This window comes from Tachyglossus aculeatus, chromosome 5, assembly GCF_015852505.1.
Source record: "Tachyglossus aculeatus isolate mTacAcu1 chromosome 5, mTacAcu1.pri, whole genome shotgun sequence".
In the NCBI taxonomy this organism is placed as follows: Eukaryota; Metazoa; Chordata; class Mammalia; order Monotremata; family Tachyglossidae; genus Tachyglossus; species Tachyglossus aculeatus.
The window spans coordinates 90071384-90096460 of NC_052070.1; the positions used below are offsets into that span (position 1 = coordinate 90071384).

Sequence of the window (25077 nt, forward strand, 5' to 3'; positions counted from 1 at the left end):
TCAGCTGGACACACTCCCTTGTCCCACGTGGTATGACAGTAAAGATTTTCTGTTTGATGTGGAGGTGGATGGGCAACTGTTGTAGGTTTTTGAGGAGTGGGGAGATTTGGACTTAAAGGTGTTTCCAGAAAACATAATCCAGGCAGCAGAGTGAAATGTGGACTGGAGTGGGGAGAAATGGGAAGCTGGGGATTTTGTGAGGAGTCTGATGCAGTAGTCAGGGCAGAAAATGAGTGAATAGATCGGCGTGGCAGCAGTTTAGATGGAGAACAAAGCAGAGATGTTGGGAAGATAGAACAGGCAAGATTTTGTGACATTTAATTCATTGGTTAAATGAAAGAGATAAATGAGGGAAAATGCCAAGATTGTGGGTTTTGTGAGGTTAAAAATGTTTCTTTGGGTTTTTAAAGAATGGTAATTGTGCTTAACATAGTGCTTACTATGTAGCAGGCACTGTATAAAGTGCTGGTGTATATACAAGTTAATCATGTTGGACAGTTTCTGTTCCACTTGGGGCTCACAGTCTTAATCCCCATTTTACAGATGAGTTAATTGAGGAACAGAGAAGTTGAGTGACTTGCCCAAAGTCACACAGCAGACAAGTAGTAGAAACGGGATTAGAACCCAGGTCCTCTGACTGCCTGGCCTGTGCACTTTCCACTAGACCACACTGCTTCCCGGGGTTAAGAAAGTCATAGTGATATCATTTGGGTGGGAGATTAGGAGTTTAGTTTTAGAGATGGTAAATTTGAGGTGGTAGAGATAATTTAGAGGCAGGAGAAAATGTGAGGCTGCAGAGGAGAGAGGTCAGGGCTGGAGAGGTAGATTTGGGAATCATCCATGTGGAGGTGGTATTTGAAGCAATGGGAGCAAATGAGCCAAGGGAGTGGCTGTATCTGGAGGATAGAAGGGGACCAAGAACTGAGTCATGTGGTACTCCTACAGTTAGAGGGTGGGAGACAGAGGAGAAACTATTTTTATCCATTTATATTACTTATCTCTTATTGGTATAATTATATTTTCTCATATTATCCTAAGCTAATTTTTTCAATGAGCAGTAATCCTTACTAATTAATCATAAAGTTCTTTCTAAAAATTCATGTATTTTCATTAATAGGGAAGCAGCGTGACCTAGCAGAAAGTGCTTGAGCCTGGGTTCTAATACCAGTTCCACTATGTCTGCTGTGTGATCTTAAAGTCACTTAACTTCTCTGTGTCTTAGTTTCCTCAACTGTAAAATGGGAATGAAATACCTGTTCTCTCTCCCATTTGGGCCATGAGCCCCATGTGGGACAGGGACTATGTCCAACCTGATTAACTTCTATCTACCTCAGCTCTTAGAACAGTGTTTGACATATAGTAAGCGCTTAACAAATACTATAAGAAACATTTAAACATCAAGATGAGGTTCAAAAACATTCAAAACCTTAGTCAAAAATTCTAGAAGCATCTTTTAAAGCAGAGAGGACTATTTAAAATGATTTGTCTCTCTCTTTTCAATTTCTTTCATGGAATTTCACATTAGCTTTTTAATGGTATTTGTAATGTAAAATTTAGAACAAAAGCCCAGATGATATATACTGATAATTTTAAATGTGTTACTAAATATAACTCTAAGTTAATTTTCTTCAGTATTCTGTTTCATATATTGAAAAGCAATGCACTGCAGTCATAAAGCAGTATAATTATTATAATATTTAAGAACTAATCCAGTAAGAGATTTAGCAATATGGCTTAATAATCGCCTTCTATTTCCTACTTCACAGGAATGCTGGGAAGATAAATGGATCCATAAGACAATAAATGTTGCATATGTGAAGTTCTTAGAGTTCCTTGGTTGACAGGTGTACATAAACTGAAGGTGATTATTATTTTATTATTATAATTGTCATTTTTTAACCCTAACTGAGATTTTTGCCAACACTTACCTCAAGAATAACTATCATTTTTTGAGTTATCTTTAACATCCGTATTTTAAGATTCTCATTGAATGTAATTTGTCATGTGCATTTCAGTGACTCCATGTTACTGCATGACTAGTTTTACATTAGCTAATTACCCTGATAATGCAGGTCTCAAAATACACTGACCTCAATTGTGTGTGTGTGCTCTATTCACTAGGCCATGTTGCTAATGCCTCTGACCCCATTGCTTCACACAATATCAAAACACTTACCCTCTCCCATCTTCCCTCCGTGACCTTAATCATCAACACTTCACATTCCCTACTACCTTGGTTTCATTCATTCAATCATATTTATTGAGCACTTACTGTGTGCAGAGCACTGTACTAAGTGCTTGGGAAGTACAAGTTGACAACATATGGAGACGGTCCTTACCCAACAGCAGGCTCACAGTCTAGAAGGGGGAGACAGACAACAAAACAAAACATGTGTACAGGTGTCAAGTCACCAGAATAAATAAAAATAAAGCTAGATACACATCATTAACAAAATAAATAGAATAGTAAATATGTACAAGTAAAATAAATAGAGTAATAAATCTGTTCAAACATATACAAGTGCTGTGGGGAGGGGAAGGAGGTAGGGCAGTGGGGATGGGGAGGAGAGGAAAAAGGGGGCTCAGTCTGTGACACTATCCTCTCCTGGTTCCCCTCTTCTAACGAGTCTACCAATTCTATTGTACTGTATGCTCCCAAAAGCTTAATACAGTGCTCTGAACACATTAATCAGTTAGTAAACGATTGATTGATTAATCTCTCTGAGCACTCCTTTGCAGTGTTTTGCAGGGGCTCCTGTTCTGCCTCTCACCTTCTAACTGTGGGAGTTCATCAAGGCTCTGTTCTGGGCCCCCGGCTGTACTCCATCTACACCCACTCCCTTGGAGAACTCATTATTTTCCTTGTACATATTTACTATTCTATTTATTTTGTTAATATGTTTTGTTTTGTTGTCTGTCTCCCCCTTCTAGACTGTGAGCCCACTGTTGGGTAGGGACCGTCTCTATATGTTGCCAACTTGTACTCCCCAAGCACTTAGTACTGTGCTCTACACACAGTAAGCGCTCAATAAATATGATGGAATGAATGAATGAATGATGAATTTGCTCCCTTGGCTTCAAATCCCATCTTTACAGAGATGATTCCCAAGTCTACTTCTCTATTGCTGACCTCCCTACTCCCTCCCTCCTGCCTTCAGGGCATTTCTACTTGGATAGCCCATTAACACTTCAAATTTAACTTGCTGGAGAACTCAGCATCATCTTTCCACCTAAATCCTGTGTGCTCCCTGTCTTTTCCATCATTGTAAACAACACCACTCTCTTCCGTTTCTCAGAAACCCATAACTTTGGCATTAACCTTGCCTCAACTTTGACATTTCACCCAAATATTCAATCTGTCACCAAATCTGTTTGTTTTTACCATCCCAACATCTCTGGAATTCTCCCTTTCCTCTCCATCCAAACTGTTACAAGACTGATCTGAGAACTTATCATATCCTGCCTCAACCACTCTAACAGCCTCCTTGCTGACCTCTCTGCCTTCTGTCTCTCCTCACTCCAGCCCACAGTTTACTCTGCTGCCCAGATCGTTTTTCTAAAAACTCTTTTGTCCATGTCTCCCCCCTCCTTAAGAATCTCCAGTGATTGCCCAATCACTGCTGCATCAAACAAAAACTCCTTTCTAATGGCTTTAAGGCACTCAGTCAGCTCTCCCCACCTACCTCACCTTGATCTACTTTAACTTAGCTCGTACACTTCATTCTAATGCCAGTCTACTCATTGTACCTCAATCTACTCCCTTGCCACCGACCACTTTTCCCACTATCATCATCATCAGCAGCACCCATCCTATTTATTGAGCATTATTGTGTGCAGAGCACTTGGGAGAGTACAATTTAACGGAGTCGGTTAACATGTTCCCTGCCCACAATGAGCTTAGAGTCTAGGTGGGGAGACAGACAATCATATAAATTAATAAATTATGGATAAATAAAGAAGTGCTGTGGGGCTGAGGGAGAGGTAAGGAAAGGCTGTAAATACAAATGCAACAGGGATGCAGAAGGGAATGCGAGAAGAGGAACGGAGGACTTAGAGAAGGCCTCTTGAAGGAGGTATGATTTCAATAAGGTTTTGAAGGAGGGAAAGAGGTCATCTGTTGAATATGAAGAAGGAGGGTTTTCCAGGGCAGAGGCAGAATGTTTGCTCGAGGTTGGAGGCAAAATAGACGAGACTGAAGTTCAGAGAGTAGGTTGATAACAGAGGAGCGAAGTATGTGGGCTGGGTTGTAGTAGGAAAGGAGTGAGGTAAGGTAGGAGGGGGCAAAGTGATTGAATTCTTTAAGGCTGATGGTAAGGAGTTTCTGTTTGATGCGGGGGTGGATGGGTAAATGCTGGAGGTTCTTGAGAAGTGGGGATACATGGACTCAATGCTTTTTCATAGAAAAATTATCTGGACAGCAGATTGAAGTATGGAGTAGAGTGGAGACAAAAGGCAGGAAGGTCAGTGAGGAGGCCTCCCTGTCCTCCCTTTGATCTGGAACTCCTTTCCCCTTATCTGGCAGACCACTACACTTCCCAAAAGCATTGTGGGCAGAGAACCTGTCTACCAACTCTGGTATAGAGTACTCTCCCAAGCACTTAGAACAGTGTTCTGAGCACAGTAAGGACTCAACAAATACAATTGATTGATTAATTAAAATCACATCTCTAAGAGACCTCCCCTCAGCCCTTAATTCCCCTACTCCTTCTGCCTTCTGCATCACCTATTCACTTGGATCTGTTCCCTTTAAGCACTTGGTATTCACTTATGTACATATCTGTAATTAATTTTAATGTCTGTCTCCTCCTCTAGATTGTTAGCCCATCGTGGGCAGGGAGTATATCTACCAACTCTGCTGTATTGTACTCTCCTAAGTGCTTAGTACAAGGCTGTGAACATATATCGTTGACTGATGGGTAGTTTGAAGATAGAGAAGGAGCCATCAGAAAGTGAGCAGTTAAAGATGGCAGTTGGAGAGAAGAAGAGTGGATGCAAAGGTCCTTAGAAGAGATTTATTGAGCATTTAACTGTGTGCAAAGCACTAAGCTCTTGGGAGAGTAGACTACAAGAGAGACATGTTCCCTGCCCACACCAAGCTAACAGATGGGATGGGGTTGGAGGCACAGATTGCCGGCTTTGAAAGGAGATTGGAGATCTCCTTTCGAGAGAGGTGCTAGACAGATGAGGGAGCTGAAGTAGGGAGGGAGGTGAGCAACTCCAGTGTAATAGAAGAACAAGGTGTATGTGGAATGTTACCGCAGAAAGCTGTGGAAGCAGAGCTCAGCAATAAGTTCAAGCAAAAATTGGATGAGATAGCTACAGTGAGCTATTAGAGAAAAAATCTAGAAGGCTTCAGGGGCCTGAAGCTCTAAGAGACTTGGCCACCTCCATGCAATGTGTCAGTGACTGAATGAGTTTCTGAATCCCAGCCCTGTGTTGTGGCCACTGAGCCTGAGTCTGATTAGCATAAAAAGAAGACAGTTTGTGAAGCAAGTAAAAGCTACTCACCAGGAGGATAGATTGCAGTGTTCCCATTGAGCCAAGTGTTTCACACCCATTTTAAAGAAAATTGAATGCCTGATGTTAATTGGGTTAGAATTTCCTAATACTGTGTAGTTGCCAGATCCCTATCTAGAGGGCCTCATCATGGATTATTATCCATACTTAAACTTCAGACCACAAGAAAAATATTGCTTCTTTTAATGGAGAGAACAATTTTAGCACTCAGTATGGCCAAGTAGGTAGAGCACAGGCCTGGGAGACAGAAGGACCTGGTTTCTAATCCCAACTCCACCATGTATCTGCTGTGTGACCTTGGGCAAGTCACTTCTCTGTGCCTCAGTTACCTCATCTGTAAAATGGGGATTAAGAGTCTGAGCCCCAAGAGGGATCAGGACTGTGTCCAACCTGATTACCTTGTATCTACCCCAGTGCTTGGAACAGTGCTTGACACATAGTAAGCTCTAACAAATGCCATCATTATCATTATAGGCACTCCTCTAGGTAGGGTTAAAATTTGTTTGTTGTATCTACTACTGACCATTTTTTCCTAATTTTCCTTACCTCCTTCTCACAGATTTCTGAAATTATCACTACTTTAGAGATTTATCTCTTACACAATCTTTTTTTTTCCAGTCGGTATCAGTTTTGACCTCTTTTCTACATTAATTGATTTTCCTAGTTCTCTACCATATTTCTTATACCCCTATTGGTTTGTTAGTTTCAGGATTAAATTATGGTGCAATAGATTAAAAAGTGATACCTTAATGAGTGGGATAGCACACTGGCCAATCTTATCTCTTAAACACACATACACACACACACACACACACACGGAAAGTGGTCCTTCAAACTCAAAGATGATGCCAACATCAGTGGTATGTGCTATCCAGTGTCCAATCACATTTTTTAGTGTGGCATTGCTACTAGCAATATGTAGCTTTATTTTCAGTTCTCTGATTTGATGATCTTCCAAAAGCTTCTGCTGTAAAGAGCAATCCCATTCCTGATTTTTGAGCCCAGGTTGGTCTGTCGGCAACTTTAGTTTTCCACCTGGCCATAGTTATACCACTTTTTCCTTAACATCTCTTAATTTTTTGTTTTCCCATTTAATTCTCCACATATCCATTTCTATTGCTGCCATCCATCCCACAAGTCCCACCCAGTGGAATTTGATAAGGCCAATGTTGCTCTGATGTAGGTAGACTGCATTCTGGAATCCTATCATTTGTGATCCTGTCTTGCAATTAAGCTAGCATGAAGATCATAGTGGTAGAATTGCTCAAGAAGTCAGGTGTGAAATCTGAGGACAGTCACAGTCTCACAGACCTATAGAAGTTTGGATCCTGCAACAATTCTTTGACCTTCAATTTAGTACCACACAATGTCACAGTCAGAATATGTAGGCTTTCTTAATTTAGTATTCTATTTCTTTGTCTATTTTTGGCCATTGAACACTGTTATTCACTCATTCAATTGTATTTATTGAGCAGTTACTGTGTGCAGGGCACTGTACTAAGCACTTGGAAAGTACAATTCAGCAATAAAGAGAGACAATCCCTGCCCACACCAGGCTTACAGTTTAGAAAGGGGAGACAGACAACAAAACAAGTAGTAACAGAATTCAGTGAAAGGATCGTCATTATCCCAGATCAGGTATTGCACCTCAATATTGTTCCTGCCTCTTAAATCAATTAATCAATCAATTATATTTATTGACTGTTTACTGTGTGCAGAGCACTGTACTAAACATTTTGGAAAGTACAATATTACAGAGTTGGTAGACATGATCCCTGCTTGCAAGGAGCTTAAGTCTAGAGGGGGAGACGGGCATTAAAATAAATTACAGTTATGTATAAAAGTTCTGCGGAACAGGGAATGGGGTGAATATTAAGTGCATAGAAGGTATAAATCCAAGTGCAAGGGTGACATAGAAGGGAGAGAGGAACTGCAGTCTTCTTAAGACTCACTGTTCAAAAAAGGTATACTGGTAGTTGTAATGTGTTGAATTCCCTAGTTTTCATTAAAGTAGTGGGCTTACCCAGGGTACCATGCAATTCATTCATTCAAATGTATTTATTGATTGCTTACTGTGTGCAGAGCACTACACTACATAGATGATATTCTGTTTTCCTTTACAAAGAGTCAGGAACAGAAATGGTACCTGCTAAAAATAATTTTTCTATTTCAGTGCATGTTCCAAAGAATGATTGGATGTTACAAAGAAAAATTAGTTTTCATGCTGATCCACAAGGATAGGTTTGAAGTAAACTTTATTTTTGTAGACTTAGCCCTGCTTTCATCATTATAAAGAAAATCAATAATAGTAAAATTGTCTACGGAGAGTAGATTCTGTGTTTTCAATTTTTTAAGAAGACTTTTGCATCAGGATTGGGAAAAGTGAGAAAATTTACTGCAGAAAATATGACTGTGGACAGGTGGATTTTTACCACATTATTTTTGTGATTAGGGATATGAAATTCAATTTTCAATACCTCTTCTTTCCTCCAAAACATGTTTCGGTGGGAAACTACATGGACCTTGATAAGCTGGCAGGAAAGCCTTGTGAATCTGAGACAAGGTTAAGAGGTTTTAATGTGACTGAAATATGAATCTGACAACTGCTCACTTGGCTTAAAACATCAGAACTTGATATAGCTGAAAGTTAAGTTGAGCAAGCAGAAGATTTTGTAGGCAAAGTGATAAAGTTTTGGTGTGCTGCTCTCCACTAGGACAAGTCCTAAGGAAGGGTGTTTGGTGGGAAAGTCTGAGCAGGCTTGGAAAGACTTTGGACAGTAATGTTCAGGAGAATCATCTTTTTTTAAATGTATTCACTAAGCACTTACTATATGCCAGGCACTATACTAAGCACTGGGGTAGATTCCAAGCTAATCAGGTTGGATACAGTCCCTCTCCCACATGAAACTCGCAGCTTTAATCCCCATTTTACAGGTGAGGTAACAAACACAGAGAAAAGTGACTTGCCCTAGTTCACGCAAGTGGTGGAACTGGGATTAGAACCCAAGTCCTTCCCAATGCTCCATCCCCAATGCTCCCAATGCTCCATCCACTCAGTCAGGGCTGCTTCTCTTTGTACAGCAGTTTAAGGCAAACAGAAATGAAACATAACTTTGCCCTGTATGCTTCTAGGAACTGAAGTTCATTAGCTCAACATTTGTTTCAGGAAAAGGCAGGTTGGATGGCAGCCCATATCAGGGCTTATTGTGCAAGTTTCTTTCAAGAAAAAAAAAGACTAAACAAAACACCAGAAGACAGTCTAGCTTGGAAAAAGAAGCATCCAGGGACAATCTCCCTTGAATAAGCTATGAAGAGCCTGTACCATTTTTGTGGTTTTGACTGCCTCAGGGAATGTGTCTGTGTGTTTTTGTATTGTATTCTCCCAAGTGCTTGGTACATTGCTTTGCACATGGTAAGCACTCAAAAAATATGTTTGAAAGAAAGAATACTTTCAGATGCCAAATGATAGGTCAGCATTTTTTGGTAAAATGTGTTTAACAGCAACATAAGATAGCTAAAAAGATACCTGGAATAGGTCAGTATATACACTAAACATTTGAAGATCAATCAAACTGACTTTGGCTTTTCAGCCTAAAACCCTGAGATGGTGACTCATGATAGGTGTCATGGCACAGGAGCTTTCTGTAGACATAGGTGACAGGACAGGAAAGGAGAGAAAACCTACTGTGGCACAGCTAAGGATATGTTGCACAGAAGGCCAGAGGCCAGAAGTTGGTTCTGAAAGAGAAAAATTGGAAGCCTCTTTTATGAATCCAAGAGATGAGTTTTTCTGGACAAGGACCCCTTTGGCCTTTTCTGTTTGGTCACATCAACACCTTTTCTCTTCAGAACTCAGGGTCTACAGGGTGTGGGCAATTTGATAAGGAAGTCACCAACACTGGCACTTAAGACCTCCAAGGTTATGGAAGAATCAGTGTAAGAGATATTGCCTAAATTTTGCATATCTTAATAATACACTGGGGGCAAGAGTGAAAGGTAATCAATCAATCATATGAATGCTGTGTGCAAAGCACTGTACTAAGTACCTGGGAAAGCCACACCGAGGTCACAGTCTAGAGGTAATGGTTAAGGAAGAAGTACAAGAATCTTTCAGGGTAAGGTAGCTCCGTCATAATCTTGCAACTGTCTATGAACTAGCTAAGTGACCTTGGTTAAGTGACTTCACCTTTCTGGGCTTCCACTATCCCGTGAGAATAAGAAAAATAACTTTACTAACCTCACATGGACATTGTGAAGATAGATGAAGCAGTTGCCACCTGTATGCAAGGTAGAATTATTCTTTTTATCTTCAGCATCAAGACCCAGTTGTGACTTACAAAACTTCACAAGGGTGTTTCCATTTTTCTGTGGCATCCGTGCTAGTATCACACTCCCAGTGAGGAAATTTATCTGCAAATCACCCCACCCTCCATTGCCACCTTCCCATAGGTATTGTTTTCAGCTCCTGCCACTGGGTCACAGTATCCTAGGCAGTGTTGCAATGAAGCCCACTGTTGGGTAGGGACTGTCTCTGTATGTTGCCAACTTGTACTTCCCAAGCGCTTAGTACAATGCTCTGCACACAGTAAGCGCTCAATAAATACAATTGATGATGATGATGATGAAGGTTTTCTTGGGGCTGTTTCAAGAGGAGGGAAACAATGGAAATTATTCTTCTGTTGTATTAAAATGACTCCTATGAGTATTAGGTCATGTGCTACCTCAGCAGTGACTAAAATCAGTCCCTTTTAATCACCTGGGCACCTTGGCTAGGGTGGTGGGACCTGGGGGGCAACTTCATTAGGAGATTTCAGGCTGTGCACAATGTGCACAGTACTCTAGCCCCTAGCTCTTTGTAGGCAGGGAATGTGTCTACCAACTCTGTTATATTGTACTCTCCCAAGAACTGTACCTTAATCTCATCTATCTCATTGCCGACCTCTCGCCCGTGTCCTGCCTCTGGCCTGGAACGCCCTCTGTCCTCATATCGAACAGACAGTTACTCTCCCACACCTTTAAAGCTTTACCAAAGGCACAACTCCTCCAAGAGGGCTTTCCTGACCAAATCCTTTTTTCCTTTTCTTCAACTTCCTTCTGTGTCACCCTAACTCCCTTTATTCATCCCTGCTCCCAGCCCCAAAGAACTTATGTACAGAATTTATGTACATATCTGTACTTTATTTGTAGTCATGTCTGTCTCCCCCTCTAGACTGTAAGCTTGTTTTGGGCTGGGAATGTGTCTGTTATATTGTACTCAAGTGTTTAATGCAATGCTCTGCACCAAGTAAGTGCTTAATAAATACCACTGTTCGATCGATGAAGTCTCACATATAGGCTTTGTTTGCTGTATTCCCAGGATTTGATAGAGGCATCTGGTCAGGACCTGTGGAAGTACTTTTCTGTATGTGGAAGTTAGAGTCTGAGAGTAGGAGTCTGAGTTTATATTTTTGTTAGGCTGCTAGAGGTCATGACTTTTTTTTAATAGGCAAAATCTCATCTGGCTAGCCAGTTTCCACACCAAGTGCTATGCCATAATTTGTTTTTTTTTATTTTTGTATTTAGTGATATTTGTTAGGCACTTACTATGTACCAAGCACTGTACAAAGTGCTGGCATAGATATAGATAGATTGGATACAATTCATGCCGCACATGGGGCTATCAGTCTTAATTTGCATTTTACAGATAAAGTAACTGAGGCACCTACAAGGTAAGTGACTTGTCCAAGTTCGTACAGCAAACAAGCGGTGGAGTTGGGGTTAGAACCCAGGTCCTTCTGACTCCCAGACCTGTGCTCTATCCACTAGTCAGTCAGACAGTCATATTTATTGAGTGCTTACTGTGTGCAGAACACTGTATTATGCTTGGAAGTGTACAATATAATATAGCAGACACATTCCCTGCCCATAATGAGCTTACAGTCTAGAGGTCACGCCATGCAACTTATCTTCAATTAATTAATATTTTTGTTACCGAGACCAGCACTGGAGGTGGTGGCTTTATAAGCAGAGATCATTTTCTTGATAGTCATGTAAGCAACTCTCCAATTACCGAACCAGAGAATGGGAGACTTACTACCAACAAACCGTCCTATATGAACTGCCCTCTGAACTGGTCCTCAAACAAGAAATGAACCTCCAGCCAACTCAAGACATTCTTGATGATGATGATGGTATTTGTTAAGCACCTACTATGGACCAAGCACTGTTCTAAGTGCTGGGGTAGATACAAGGTAATCAGGTTGTCCCACATGGGGCTCACAGCCTTAATCCCCATTTTACAGATGAGGTAACTGAGGCACAGAGAAGTTAAGTGACCTGCCCAAAGTCACACAGCTCATAAGTGGAAGAGCCAGGATTTGAACCCAAGACCTCTGACTCCCAAATCCGGGCTCTTTCCACTAAAACATGCTGCTGTTTTGCTTTTCACTTCTGCCAGTTAGGCTTCTCTGAACCTACTCCAACACCTAGATCATTTCAATTGTCCCATTAGGCCCCTCAAGAATTCTGTAGCAAAATACCTACTCCTTTAAAGGTATTTCCTGAGAAGATTACATGTGGATATCATGCTACTGGTGGCTAGGTACACCCCACTCCTATACAAATGCACAATTAAACTGACTTCCCAGGTACCGCCTGATTTAGGTTCCCAGTGAGGTGGCGGTTCCTTCTTTCCTTGTTTTTGTGCAGAAACAAATTCTTTTCCAAAGGTGTTGATTTTTAATGGTTGCTAAGCTTCCATCCCAGATGACTTATTCATTTCTTACAATCAAATAGGACTTCATTTGCATTAAGAAGTGGCTCTAAGGACCTAAATGGTAGGTCCTTTACCAACAATTCTGAGTTCTGCTCCTATTAAGTCGTAAAGCCATGAGCAAGAAAAAATTCACATTAGTTAGGTATTAGTTATTTCTTCCTGCAAGCTAATGGCAGTTGGTACTTGAGAAAATGAGACTTAGAAATTCAGCTGAGTTAGCAGTTGGGCAAACACAGCTGTGCATTTGATGCCACCACCACTATTGCAATTTTCCCCAAAGGAAACATAAATTATCTGAAGATAAGCCATTAGACTGACTTGTTTCTATTTAAAGAGCAGCTGCAGTTAGTGTGTAGAACTTAGCAGAATGTACCACCAGAGAAATCTTAAATAGCTGGAGAGAAAAGGCTGGCACCTGATGACTGGGGAGAAAATCAAATGTGTCTGAATCCAAAAAATAAAGTAAAAAGAAGGTCATGGTTGGTTATGGAGTTTACAGCCAAAAAGCTTCAAAATTGTACCTGCACATAATAGGAGAGTAGTGACTAGATTACATTGGAATTGTAATGGGCTTGTGGGGACAATGTTACAGGAAGTGAATGGTTTATGGCACCAGGTGGATAGAACAGCTGAAGCCATTACTTTTAGTGAATTCTCATCTTAGAAATATTTGTAAAAGCAGTATCTATCCAACTAGATATTTCTTAGCTGTTCATCTTTCCATCCAGATAGTGTTAAAGCCTTTCACCATTGCAGCATTGAAAGATTATGTAAAATGTCCATTTTGACTTCATACAGTTTCCTCTAAATGATGTCAATTTGTCATGCTTCTTCCCGTATTAGTAATACAAAGGGATTTTGTCATTTGCTTTGTGTTTTTTTAGGGCACACTTTGAAGTCACTTTTTCAGTGGCCTATTTGCTTGAAAAACCTGGAGAGAGCTGCTTACCCTGGCAGTGAACAAATTTAAAGATTCAAATTGCTTATGTCCAACCATTTGTTGTGGTCCTGAGGGTGGAGGAGATGTGATAAAGCCACTGAGAGATGACAAGTTAAAGATTGTGATTAATGCCAAAAGTAGAAAGTTGTGGTGACCATCCTCTCACTGAAAGCATTGAAGCGGAAGAGAGCAGAGGAGCAGAAACATTAAAGATTCCAGGACTGCTCCTCTGTTTTTTGGGGAAATGGAGCTACCAAATCTTATTTTGACAGAAGAAGATATTGAAGGAAGGGAGAAAAAGTGGTCAGGAGAGGCAAAAGAAGGTTCTAGAGGAGGGTGGCTTAGAATAATTAAACTCATAGCTTCTCTACAATTCACTGGAATGCAGTTCTGACTTTGGAATTCTTCTTATTCATTTATTAAACCCTCTTGATTTTAGTATGTTTTGATAATTTCAGGGAAAATTCTCTTTTAGGACACCACCCAACACCCAAACTTTATATTCTTGGACAGTTGATAACAAGGACTGGCCGGAAATCCCTTATACTTCATTGTATGAATGTAGACTGCAGCTGGGTCAGGAATAGGAGGCTCTCTTCATTTTTTGCCAGCATGATTCTGGGACTGTGGACATGAACCTCTCCCACTTGAGCAGTTATCATGGAAAATTGTATTAGGTGAAACATAGCAGTGATGAGAGAAAGGAAAGGACCTTCCAAAGAGGGAAAGAAACACTGTGCAATCTCTTGGGGGAAAATAACAGCCATGTAGTACTGAGAAAGGGTAAGTTTCAAGGCGATACTGTTGATGAATGTCCTTCCAATCTTCTGATTTAACATTTGAGGTGTTAATGGGGAATGGGGATTTGAATTACATTCATCAGAGAAGCCATTCTGAATGTCCAATTTCTTTTCATTTGGTAGTACTGTTAACTGCAACTTTTGTTGTCATTTATTAAAAATCCTTTGCATTTCTACACATTTCACTCACTGGTAGGGTAGAAAAAGCAAACAACCAAATCAGGGCAATAGACTAAGCACTTGCCTTTGTAGGCTGAATTATAAGCAATACTTTGTATTGGGCCCAAACTGTAATATTTAAAAGTTCATTATAATGGCGCCTGCTATTGCTACTGTACTCGTGGTCTGTGAGCAGCTCCATTGTAAACATGGGCTTCCAGGAGTTTATGACTCACCGTAAAATTTTGCTTTAGGCAGAAATTTGATGTAAAATGACTCAGAACAGGAATAATTGTTCCTTTATACATTTCCAGGAGAAAACTAGTTTATATTTTTTAATGCTGCCTTCTTGGCATTAAAAAAATAAAATGGCTGTGTAGACATTTCATCCAACTACTGTAGATTGTGACTGCTGTGTATATGTGTTCAGGGAATCATTAACATCAGCAACACATGCGGAGAGAATTCTTAAGAACCCATCAATGATATAAAAGATCTGGCTTACTGATTCCCCTGCAAATCCTTGTAAGAAACATCTGGGTGGCCAATGTTGAGTTGGCATGTTCTTCCTTACCAAAAGTTGGGCTTTAGGAAGAAAGTCATTTATGTTTGCATGTTGATTATATTAGTGTATATAACTTAAAAAAATTAAAAGCTCCTTACTCCTCCCATTCATTCACTCATCCTACAACACAGCATGCTCCCTTCATTCCACTAACGTCAACCCACTCACTGTACCTCTATCTTGTCTATCTCTCCAATGACCCTTTGCCCACATTCTGTCTCTGGCCTGGAACTCTCTCCCCCTTCATATCGAACATACCATCACTATCCCTACCTTGACAGCCTTATTAAAATCATATCTCATCCAAGAGGCCTTCCCCAACTAAAGCTTCATTTCCCCTACTTGCTCTCCCTTCTCTGTCACCCATGCATCTGGATTTGAATCCTTTTAGCACTTATTTTTCACAACCACCCCCATCCCCACACTACTTATATACATATCCATAATTTTAATGTCTGCCTCCACCTCTAGAATTTAAGCTTCTTGTGGGTAGGGGACATGTCTGCCAATTGTGTTATATTCTCCCAAGTGCTTAGTACAGCGCTCTGCACCCAGTAGGCACTCAAGAAATATGATTGATTGATTGATCATCATGGCCTTAAAATTGGAAGCAGAGGAGAATGTATCCAGGAAATAATTAAGCACTCCTCTTTTCCTTGAAAAAAGGCAAGTGACCAATTAAGACTAGAAGCCCACTCTTTTCCAGTCCCAAGGATGTCCAGATTTAGCCAAGGGGGATTTAGCCAAACATGCACATCAGCCCCAGAAAATGACTGTTCTGCTGGAGATCATCTGCACTGGGAATCAATCAATCAATCAATCATATTTATTGAGCGCTTACTGTGTGCAGAGCACTGTACTAAGCACTTGGGAAGTACAAGTTGGCAACATATACAGTTCCTACCCAACAGTGGGCTCATAGTCTAGAAGGGGGAGACAGAGAACAAAACCAAACATATTAACAAAATAAAATAAATAGAATAGATATGTACAAGTAAAATAAATACATAAATAGAGTAATAAATATGTACAAACATATATGCATATATACAGGTGCTGTGGGGAAGGGAAGGAGGTAAGATGGGATGGAGAGGGGGACGAGGGGGAGAGGAAGGAGGGGGCTCAGTCTGGGAAGGCCTCCTGGAGGAGGTGAGCTCTCAGTAGGGCCTTGAAGGGAGGAAGAGAGCTAGCTTGGCGGATGTTGGGAGGGAGGGCGTTCCAGGCCAGGGGGATGACATGGGCCGGGGGTTGACGGCGGGATAGGCGAGAACAAGTCACGGTGAGGAGATTAGCGGCAGAGGAGCAGAGGGTGTGGGCTGGGCTATAGAAGGAGAGAAGGGAGGTAGGAGGGGGCGAGGTGATGGACAGCCTTGAAGCCGAGGGTGAGGAGTTTCTGCCTGATGCGTAGATTGATTGGTAGCCACTGGAGATTTTTGAGGAGGGGAGTAGCATGCCCAGAGCGTTTCTGGACAAAGACAATCCAGGCAGCAGCATGAAGTATGGATTGAAGTGGGGAGAGACACTAGGATGGGAGATCAGAGAGAAGGCTGATGCAGTAACACGAGGATGGGAGATCAGAGAGAAGGGAATGATTTGGACCCAATCTAGTTCCTGGTTGTACTCCAGCATATACTCATACTCTTGGGGTTGTGCTGGCATTTCTGCAGAGGAGAACTGAGGCAACCCTTTGTGTCCATTGGCCGTACTGTAAGACAATTAAATAGACTGTAAGGGAGCAGTGAGGAAACTGCAACTTATTCTTCCTGTCAGATTGATAGTGTCAGCATAAGGAATATAAGGGCAGGGGGAAACCAGCTGCTGACAGCATTAGCCCTGGACATCTGTCTCCTTTCTTTTTCATGATTGATTTATATCATTCAACATGCACAGTACTCCCACAATGTATTACTGTCTAGATGGTCCAATGAAGGGACAGAACCTCATATAAGTGGTCCAGGATTCAGTCACTGTCTGTGCCACAGATTCACTGAGGGAACTTGATCAAGTCACTTAACTTCTGAAACCAGCTCCTTGTGTTGTTTAAAATAAGGTTGAAGATCTTACTCCCTAAAAATAAAGAGGATAAGAGCATGGACAGACTCCACTTGCAAGAAAGAAGAATTTTGAAGATTTACCAAATAGAGAGTGAGGAAAAGATTTAGAGCTAAACATCTTGAAGAATTTATATGATTTTGATTTTTAAAGTTTAGATACAAACAGAAAATGATTTCTAGGAGGGTAAAAGGAGAAGCCGTTTAAAAAACCCTTTAAAAAAAAAGCCTTGTAAGGGTAAATGCATTATATGGGTGTTGAAGCATGAGAGGTTCCTTGTTTAAGGTAATATAAAATTCAAAGCAGCATTCAGAAATAATGAAAACACATAGGAGCACTACTTCATTATGGATTGCCCAGTAGCCAAAATATGTTGGGCGTAACTGGCCCATCAAGTGGGTAGTCCAAACACAGGGGAGCTAAGGCAATAAGGAATGGTTGTGTAAATTTTATAGGGTAGTGAAAGTCTGCAAGCGATAAATGCAATTGTTATTAGAACTGTGGGATGGAAGAAATATGGAGTAGTTCAAAACTGGATAGAAATAGTAAAAAAAGGAAATGCATAATTGAGGGTGAATGAACAGTTTGATCTTTGGATAGACTGCTATTTATTCAAATGAAATATTTGAATATAAGTGAACAACTTAGTGTATATGGGAGATGTACAGACACATTTTTTTCCTTTTAAAATATACTGTATTATATACATTTTGAACGTGTTATTCCTATCCATCCTTTAATAAAGTATCTGGGAGGATAAATTAGATAGCTCTGTGGTACTTGGAGCAAGTCGGAGATTAGCATTACGAAATGTGTAATTGTCTAGTAAAAGCTCATAGTAAAGCAATTCATCATGTTTTCCATGGGAGAAAGAGTCCTGCTTCTGAACAAGGATGCAGTGATTTGCAAGTGCAATCTGATGTATCCCAGGCTGGAAATTTCTGAGTTCCAAGTATAATAAGCTCTCAACTCTATTGTTATTTTGGATTATTAAGTTTATTCAGCTTTTTCTACACATTTTTTCCAAGGGTCTTGGAGTTTTATGTTTTTTGTTCAATATTCATTGTTTTGCTTGACATGAGCTTCTTTCTTAAATGGCATTAACTCATCTTTCTTTTTCCATTTTAGAATGTTTCAAACAGTTAAAGACTGCTTCTGGTCAGAAAAATTTTGGCTTCCTACCACTATAAAATGGTCAGACCTTGAAGATCATGATGGACTAGTTTTTGTAAAACCTTCTCATTTATATGCCATGATACCCTATGCTTTTGGCTTGCTGATAATAAGATACTTTTTTGAAAAGTAAGTATATCCATCCTTCATCTCTTTCTACTTGGTTCTCACAGACTCAGAGATATATGCTTTTGATAAACCTTGAAGCAAATGTTTGAGGAAAAATGGGTCAAAATCTAATAGAATTTCCAAACATGGCAAAAAATAAATCAAAGAGAAATTGATATGCAATTTTGCAAGATTCATGTCAAAATATTTACTAAAAGCCCAGTGTAGTCTTGCTATTTTTAATAATATGATTTTTCCTCATTATAAGAAAATCAGGAGAAATATATAAAATAATGTATAATTGGTAACTCACACTGTTCTTGAAAGTGAAATCGGTATTTTACCTGACTTTGTAAACAACATTTTTATGGTAATGAGATTAAAGTTCAATTGTAATCTTTTTTTTGAGGATATTTGGAGTTGGAAAAATTTTAAAGAAAACTCTACGATCATATTCAGCGTGGCTTAGTGGATAGAATACTGGCCTGGGAGTCAAACAAACTGCATTCTACTGCTAGTTTCACCACTTGTCTGCTAAGTGACCTTGGGCAAGACATTTAACTTCTCTGAACCTCTGTTTCCTCATCTATAAAGTGGAGATTAAGACTGTGTGCCCCATGTGGGTCAGAGAGTGTGTCCAACCTGATTAGCCTGTATCTACCTCAGTGCTTGAAAGAGTGCTTGGCACATAATAAGCACTTAACATCATACCATTAAAAAAATCCAAGATGTAAAATAATGCAGATCATATGTATATAACCATTTGTGGTGTCCTGATTTTCTGATTATTTGCCTAACTGAATTTTTAGATACTCTAAATTTTCCTTATGAAAATTACATCCAATCAGCCTTATTTGGCCATAAATGCCCTTTAGAAGAAAAAATGGTCCCTTACCCCAATGTTTTGCTTAATCCTGAGAGGAGGACATCAGTTTCAAAATACACCCTTTCTTTTCTCCTGTTTCTGTTTTCAGCCGAACCAGTTATTGTCAGAGGTAGAAAACTATGTTATTGTTTTTATTTCTTTTCAAGTAGAGAAGTGATTTAAAAGTAGTCTCCTTACCACCTGAAACCTAAGTCCATGTATCTCCTCGTTTGAATGATAATCCATGTTTATGGTGGAGGGGCCATTCGTGTGGTTTTATACTGGGTAGTCCAGTTGTCAGTTTATCTCTGTCCCCTATATTATGATTGTGTGGGGAATTGGGGAGAGGAGAGGAGTGGCAAAGGGGTGTCTGGATTCCATGAGTGCTGTGTGGCTACATTACCCATATTTCACAATATTGTTTCTTAGAAGTAGGATAGCTACTTTATATGTAATTGCTAAATCAGTCCAATGATGAAGGGTCAACACCTTAAGTCTTTCTCAGGAACTCTTCAGCAACAGACAGAAGTGGTTCTAAATTTCTTTTAACTTCAAGTAACATTCTTGTATTTTCTCAAGAGATTTCAGATAGTATATATCCCCTTTACACTCTCTCTTTCCTAATTCAGACACTATGGTGTGCAATAACTCATATTCAACTCTCTTCAGCTGTGATATTCCATAAAGCCATTTGTTACTATCACTAATCTCATATCTGTTTTCCAGAGGTAGATATTGAAGTACATCATAAAGTATTCTAATGTATAAGATAGGTAGCATATTTTCTATTTTTAATCGGTGCTCATTTGCTTAAACCAATCTAAAATGACTTTTACTTGTGTTACCTATAACATTATAGAGGAGATTTTTTTTTCTGTTCTGTACTTACATAGCACTTTCTATTACCCCAAATATAACATTATAGTGGAGACTTTTTCTTCTGTTCTGTACTTACATAGCACTTTCTATTACCCCAACCACTACCCCTACTTTCTTCAATATTACCCCAAATAAATTATGGAGTATAGATAAATTTTTATTTCAAACCTATTCCTTCTTGAATTACGCTATGCCATGCACACACACATTATTATACAGCTAATTCTCCAGATAAGAAGGTAAATTTCAAAATGAAGTTTATGATATTCTAAATATACTAATTTTATAGGCAGATGATTGAAGTAGAGAAGTATTTTTTAGAATTTTTCTCATACGATGTGAATTTTGCTTAATGTTGAAAACACCAACAAAAGAACATAGTGTAAATTTTATTCTTTCCAGTGATCCCTTCCTTAAATTGTTGTCTTGTATCAGTAATTCAGAACTAAGCTGGACTACCTTTTCAAATACCACTTTATATAGGAGCAGGTTCAAATGCCTTTGGTTTTAATACACCAAGCATTACTTCTCATTGAATCTAACTCTCTGAAAGGTACCTATTAATGACACTTTTGCTCTGAACTGCTCCTGTTTGGATAAAGGAGAGCAGTGGGTCTGTTCTGTACATCAGTACAGCTTATCACTATACTGGTAGAGTCCAGAATTCTATAAGATGCCTATTTCACAACCCTAAATAATTTTTTTTCCTACTGAGACTGGATGAATGAATCAAGTTTAGAAGAACCAACTTAAACCTTTGCCCCAAACTCTCACCAAATCTTCCTCTGAGGTTAGTAAGCTTCAAGTGTGTTCTGCTCTGTTTTCATTTACTGCTACATTTCCTCCTTCTAACTACAAATATAAATCCTCAGTAGAAATGTGGAAGCCTCTCACAAGGGATTTCTAGTTTCAAAATTGTTTGGCAGGTCCCAGAGGCATAGATTCAAGTTTCTAAACAGAATAACCAAATATTATTATTAGAGTGACCAAATTGTATTATTATCATATTTCCAAACCTTCAACCAAACAGGTAAACTCTTCTTAAAACCAAAAAGCAGTTGTAATTACCCTGATCTGGATGTTGACATTCAGAATTTGGATTAGTGATCAGTAGCCTCATTTTCTCTAGGCCACATTCATACCCTATTTAAGACAGTAGCATACCATACTCTGCATTCATTGCAATGTAAGGTATTATTTTCTAGGAAAATAAGTTCTATGCACTTTAATCATTGGAATTACTGAAATGGAAATCAGCCAATGGTCTTTCAGTCATTGGTTTTATTCAATGCTTACTGTGTGCAGAGCACTGTACTAAGTGCTTGGGAAAGTAAAATACAGCAGAGTTGGTAGGCATGAGCTTAAGGTCTCTAGAAGGAGACAGACATTAAATTATAGATAAGGGAAATAGTAGAGCATAAAGATGTGTACCTAAGTGCTGTGGAGCTGAGGTGAGTATCAAAGTGCTTAGAGGATACGCAGCTAAGTACAGAGTAAATACAGAGGGATGTGCTACTAGGGGAAATAAGGACTTAATCAGGGAAATTATCTTAGAGGAGATGTGCTTTTAGGAAGGCTTTGAGAGTAGAGAGAGTGGTAATCTACTGGGTCTGAAGGGTGAGGAAATTCCAAGCAAAGGCAGCGAGATAGATGAGATTGAGGTACAGGGAGTAGGTTGATGTTAGAGGAGCAGAGTGTGCAGTTTGGGTTGTGGTAGTAGACCAGAAAGGAAAAGTAGGAGGGAGAGAACTGATTGAAGGATGGAACTGAACCATCTATTCCAATTTTGTAGCTGTACATAATCCTATTTCAATTTTCATTTATTTAATTTCAAAACTGTTGTTAGTGATTTTTCTGATAGTAAGTTTTTGTTGTTGTTTGAAGATCTTTTTGAGCTACTGCATTTGTACAGGCCTATAAAGTCGCTTTCTCTGAACTTCTGATAGACAGATGTTTGACACCGGCCACGCCAGTAATGGGTTTCTAAAGCTTCTGATCCTCTCTTTCAGTGTCTTTGAGGACTGATTCTCAGACTCTTCATTTACTTTTCTTTCATGTTTTACAGGTTTGTTGCATTTCCTCTAGCAAAGGCTTTCGGAATACAGGCGGTAGTACGCAAAAAGATTCCTCCCAATCCCATCCTAGAGAATTTTTTCATCCAAAGCTCAAGGCAACCATCCCAAGTAAGACTACTAATTATTTGCATATAGCATCTGGATTGGAAATCCTTAGCCTTAATGTTTTAATCAGTAACACATAGTTACCTCATCTTTTCAAGAGATCAACTGTTCCAGTTGATCTGTGAATGCTATCATTCATTTGGACTTTTTTGCTTTACTGGTGACAGGATATTTGCCTTCAAAAATGTAATGTAAAATATACATATGAAAGTGTTTATGTCACTTAACTTCTCTGGGCCTCAATTTGCTCATCTGTCAAATGAGTATTAAGCGTGTGAGGCCCATGGGGTACAGGGCCTATATCCAACCTGATTAGCTTGTATCTACCCCACCACTTAGAACAGTGCTTGGCACAAAACAAGTGCTTAACAAGTACTATAATAATAATTATTATTATTTATGTATAGTTTAAAGCTGATCTAGAAAATTAAAATTTGAGGTGGCTTCTCATTGCACAGCAGACAAGGCACAAATTATTATTACTATCACTCCTACATTTATTGAACATTTATTTAGTGAGAAGCACCATACTAAGCTTTGAGGAAGGAAATCATTTGTTTTCAATGGTATTTGTTAAGCACTTACTATGTACTAAGTACTTACCTTGTATCTACCCCACAGCTTAGAAGAGTGTTTGGCACATAGTAAGCACTTAATAAATACCATAATTATTACTACTATTATAATAGCAAATATACTAAGTACGGCACTAAGCGCTGGAGTAGATACAAACTAATTATATTGGACACAGTTCCTGTCCCACATGGGGCTCACAGTCTTAATCCTCATTTTACAGATGGGGTAAATGAAGCTCAGAGAAGTTAAATGACTTGCCCAAGGTCACACAGTAGACAAGTGGTGGAGCTGGGATCAGAACCCAGGTCCTTCATACTCCCAGGCCCATGCTGTATCCCCTAGGCCATGCTGCTTTTCATTACTACCAGTAATTACTGCAGAAACCAAGAAATTAATGTTCAGGGTGTTATCTGCCACAGAAGTCAAGACATATTATATCTGCTTAAGGTGAAAGAAAGACTAGACTGTAAGCTCACTGTGAGCAAGGAATGTGTTTGTTTATTGTTGTATTGTACTCTCCCAAACGCTTAGTACAGTGCTCTGCACACAGTAAGTGCTCAATAAATATGATTGAATGAATAAATGAATGGAAACAGCCTAGTAGTCTCACTGCCAGACTTTGAAGAGTTTCTATTCTGCCTTCATACCCATCCCTGACTCAGCTAGGGCACACATAGGTTTCCTAGCAGGCAGAAGTACTCATCTTTTTGTTTTGCCCTGGCACTCCCAACACATGAAGTTGGTCCTGCTCTTAGAAGCATGGCTGTAATTTTTAAAGGGGATTATTACTTAAACAAGAGCCCAGAAAGGATTTCATATAACTGCAAATTATGCCTATTGACTTGTAAATGCCTGTTTAAACACTTGATGAAATTTTGTTGTTAGTTTTGAATCTGTTACTAGTCAAATAGAACTGGTTAGACTCAGAAAACATACTCCGAAACTTCATAATTACCTCGGCTAAAAGTGACATAATTAAACCATGAAGATCTCTCAGAATGGTGATGTTATAATGATAATCGCAAAAAGGTATAACTCCTAGTCCATGATTTTCAAAAAGCCAGAGGATAGTCTGAATCTAAAAATAGGGGTGAAATGCTGAATTCTGTTGTCACTGCTTTCAGTCAATCAGTGGTATTTGTCAAGTGCTTAAACTGTGCTTAGCACTGTATTTAGTACTTGGGAGAGTACTGTAGAGTTAATAGGCACAACCCGTGCCCTCAGTTTAAATTTAAAGCCTCAACGGGGAGACAAAACATCAAAATAAATTACAAGTAGGGGAAAGCAACAGAATTTAAAGATATGTACATAAGTGCTATGGAAGGAGAGTGGGATGAGTATCCAAGTGCTTACCTTTAGGTTTTTGATACAATAATAGTGGTAATGTTTGTTGAACTCTTACTATGTGCCAAGCACTCTTCTAAGTCCTGGGGTAGAGACAAGCTAATCAGGTTCTACATAGTCCCTGTTCCACATGGGGCTCACAGTCTTCATCCCCATTTTACAGATGAGGTAACTGAGGCACAGAGAAGTTAAGTGTCTTGCCCGACATCACATAGCAGACAAGTAGGGGAGCTGGGATTAGAATTCAGGTCCTTCTGACACTCCCAGGCCTTTGCTGTGTCTACTAGGCAATGCTGCTTCTCTATGCACCTGACCCTCAACCCTACAGCACTTGAGTACATATCTTCATATAATATGTTATACATTTATTTATATTAATTTCTATCTCTGTCTCCCCCTCTAGCTTGTAAACTTGTCTTGTGCAGGGAACATGTTGGTTAATTCTGTTTTATTGTACTCCCCCAAGTGCTTACAGTTCTCTGCACATAGTAAGCACTCAGTAAATTCCATTGATTGATTAGATAATGGGGAAGTTCTGGAGTGGCAATAGGACAGTAAACAGTTTTGGGAAATGAGAAGTTAATCAAGGAATGGTGTAGTGGATAGTGTATGGGCCTGGGAATCAGAAAGTCATGGGTTCTACAGTGCCTGGCACTTAGTAAGCACTTAAGAAATACAATCATTTTTATTAAGGAAGACCCCATGGAGGAAATGTGATATTTTTAAAAGATTTAGAATATGGAGATCAGCAGTGGTCTGCTACATGTGAAGTGGGAGGAAGCTCTAGGCAGGAAAGAGGGTATGAACAGCAGTTCAGTGGTGTTAGAGACAAGAACAAGGTTCATTGAGTAGGCTGGCTTGAGAGTAGTAAAGCGTGAGAACTGGAATGTAATAGGAGAGTAGTGAAAATAAGTAGTGGGGAGAGAGAGTCAGTAGTGAGTAGTTTCTGTTTGTTGTTGAGATAAGTAGGCCATCATTATAGGATTGTGATGAATACCCAACTACGATTCTCTGAAGCCTGAAGTGATTTACTTGCTCTCAATGTATGAAGGCCTTATTATACATTTGCCCATTGATATAAATAATAGCATATAATATCAGCTTCCTCAAATAGTCAATCAATCCTTTGTATATAGTGAGCACTTACTGTGTGCAGAACACTGAA

General features: G+C 39.5%; 1 protein-coding gene across 1 annotated transcript in view; it reads left to right on the forward strand.

Annotated features, from left to right (window-relative positions):
• Positions 1-1808: 1808 nt before the first annotated feature.
• CERS3 (ceramide synthase 3) overlaps positions 1809-25077 on the forward strand; it is an 88778-nt gene continuing 65509 nt past the window's right edge. Inside the window, exons 1-3 of the mRNA XM_038747148.1 lie at positions 1809-1861; positions 17916-18089; positions 21878-21995. Of these exons, the coding sequence (XP_038603076.1) occupies positions 17917-18089; positions 21878-21995 (291 nt within the window). The 5' untranslated portion in view covers positions 1809-1861; position 17916. The remainder of the gene's footprint in view (positions 1862-17915; positions 18090-21877; positions 21996-25077) is intronic.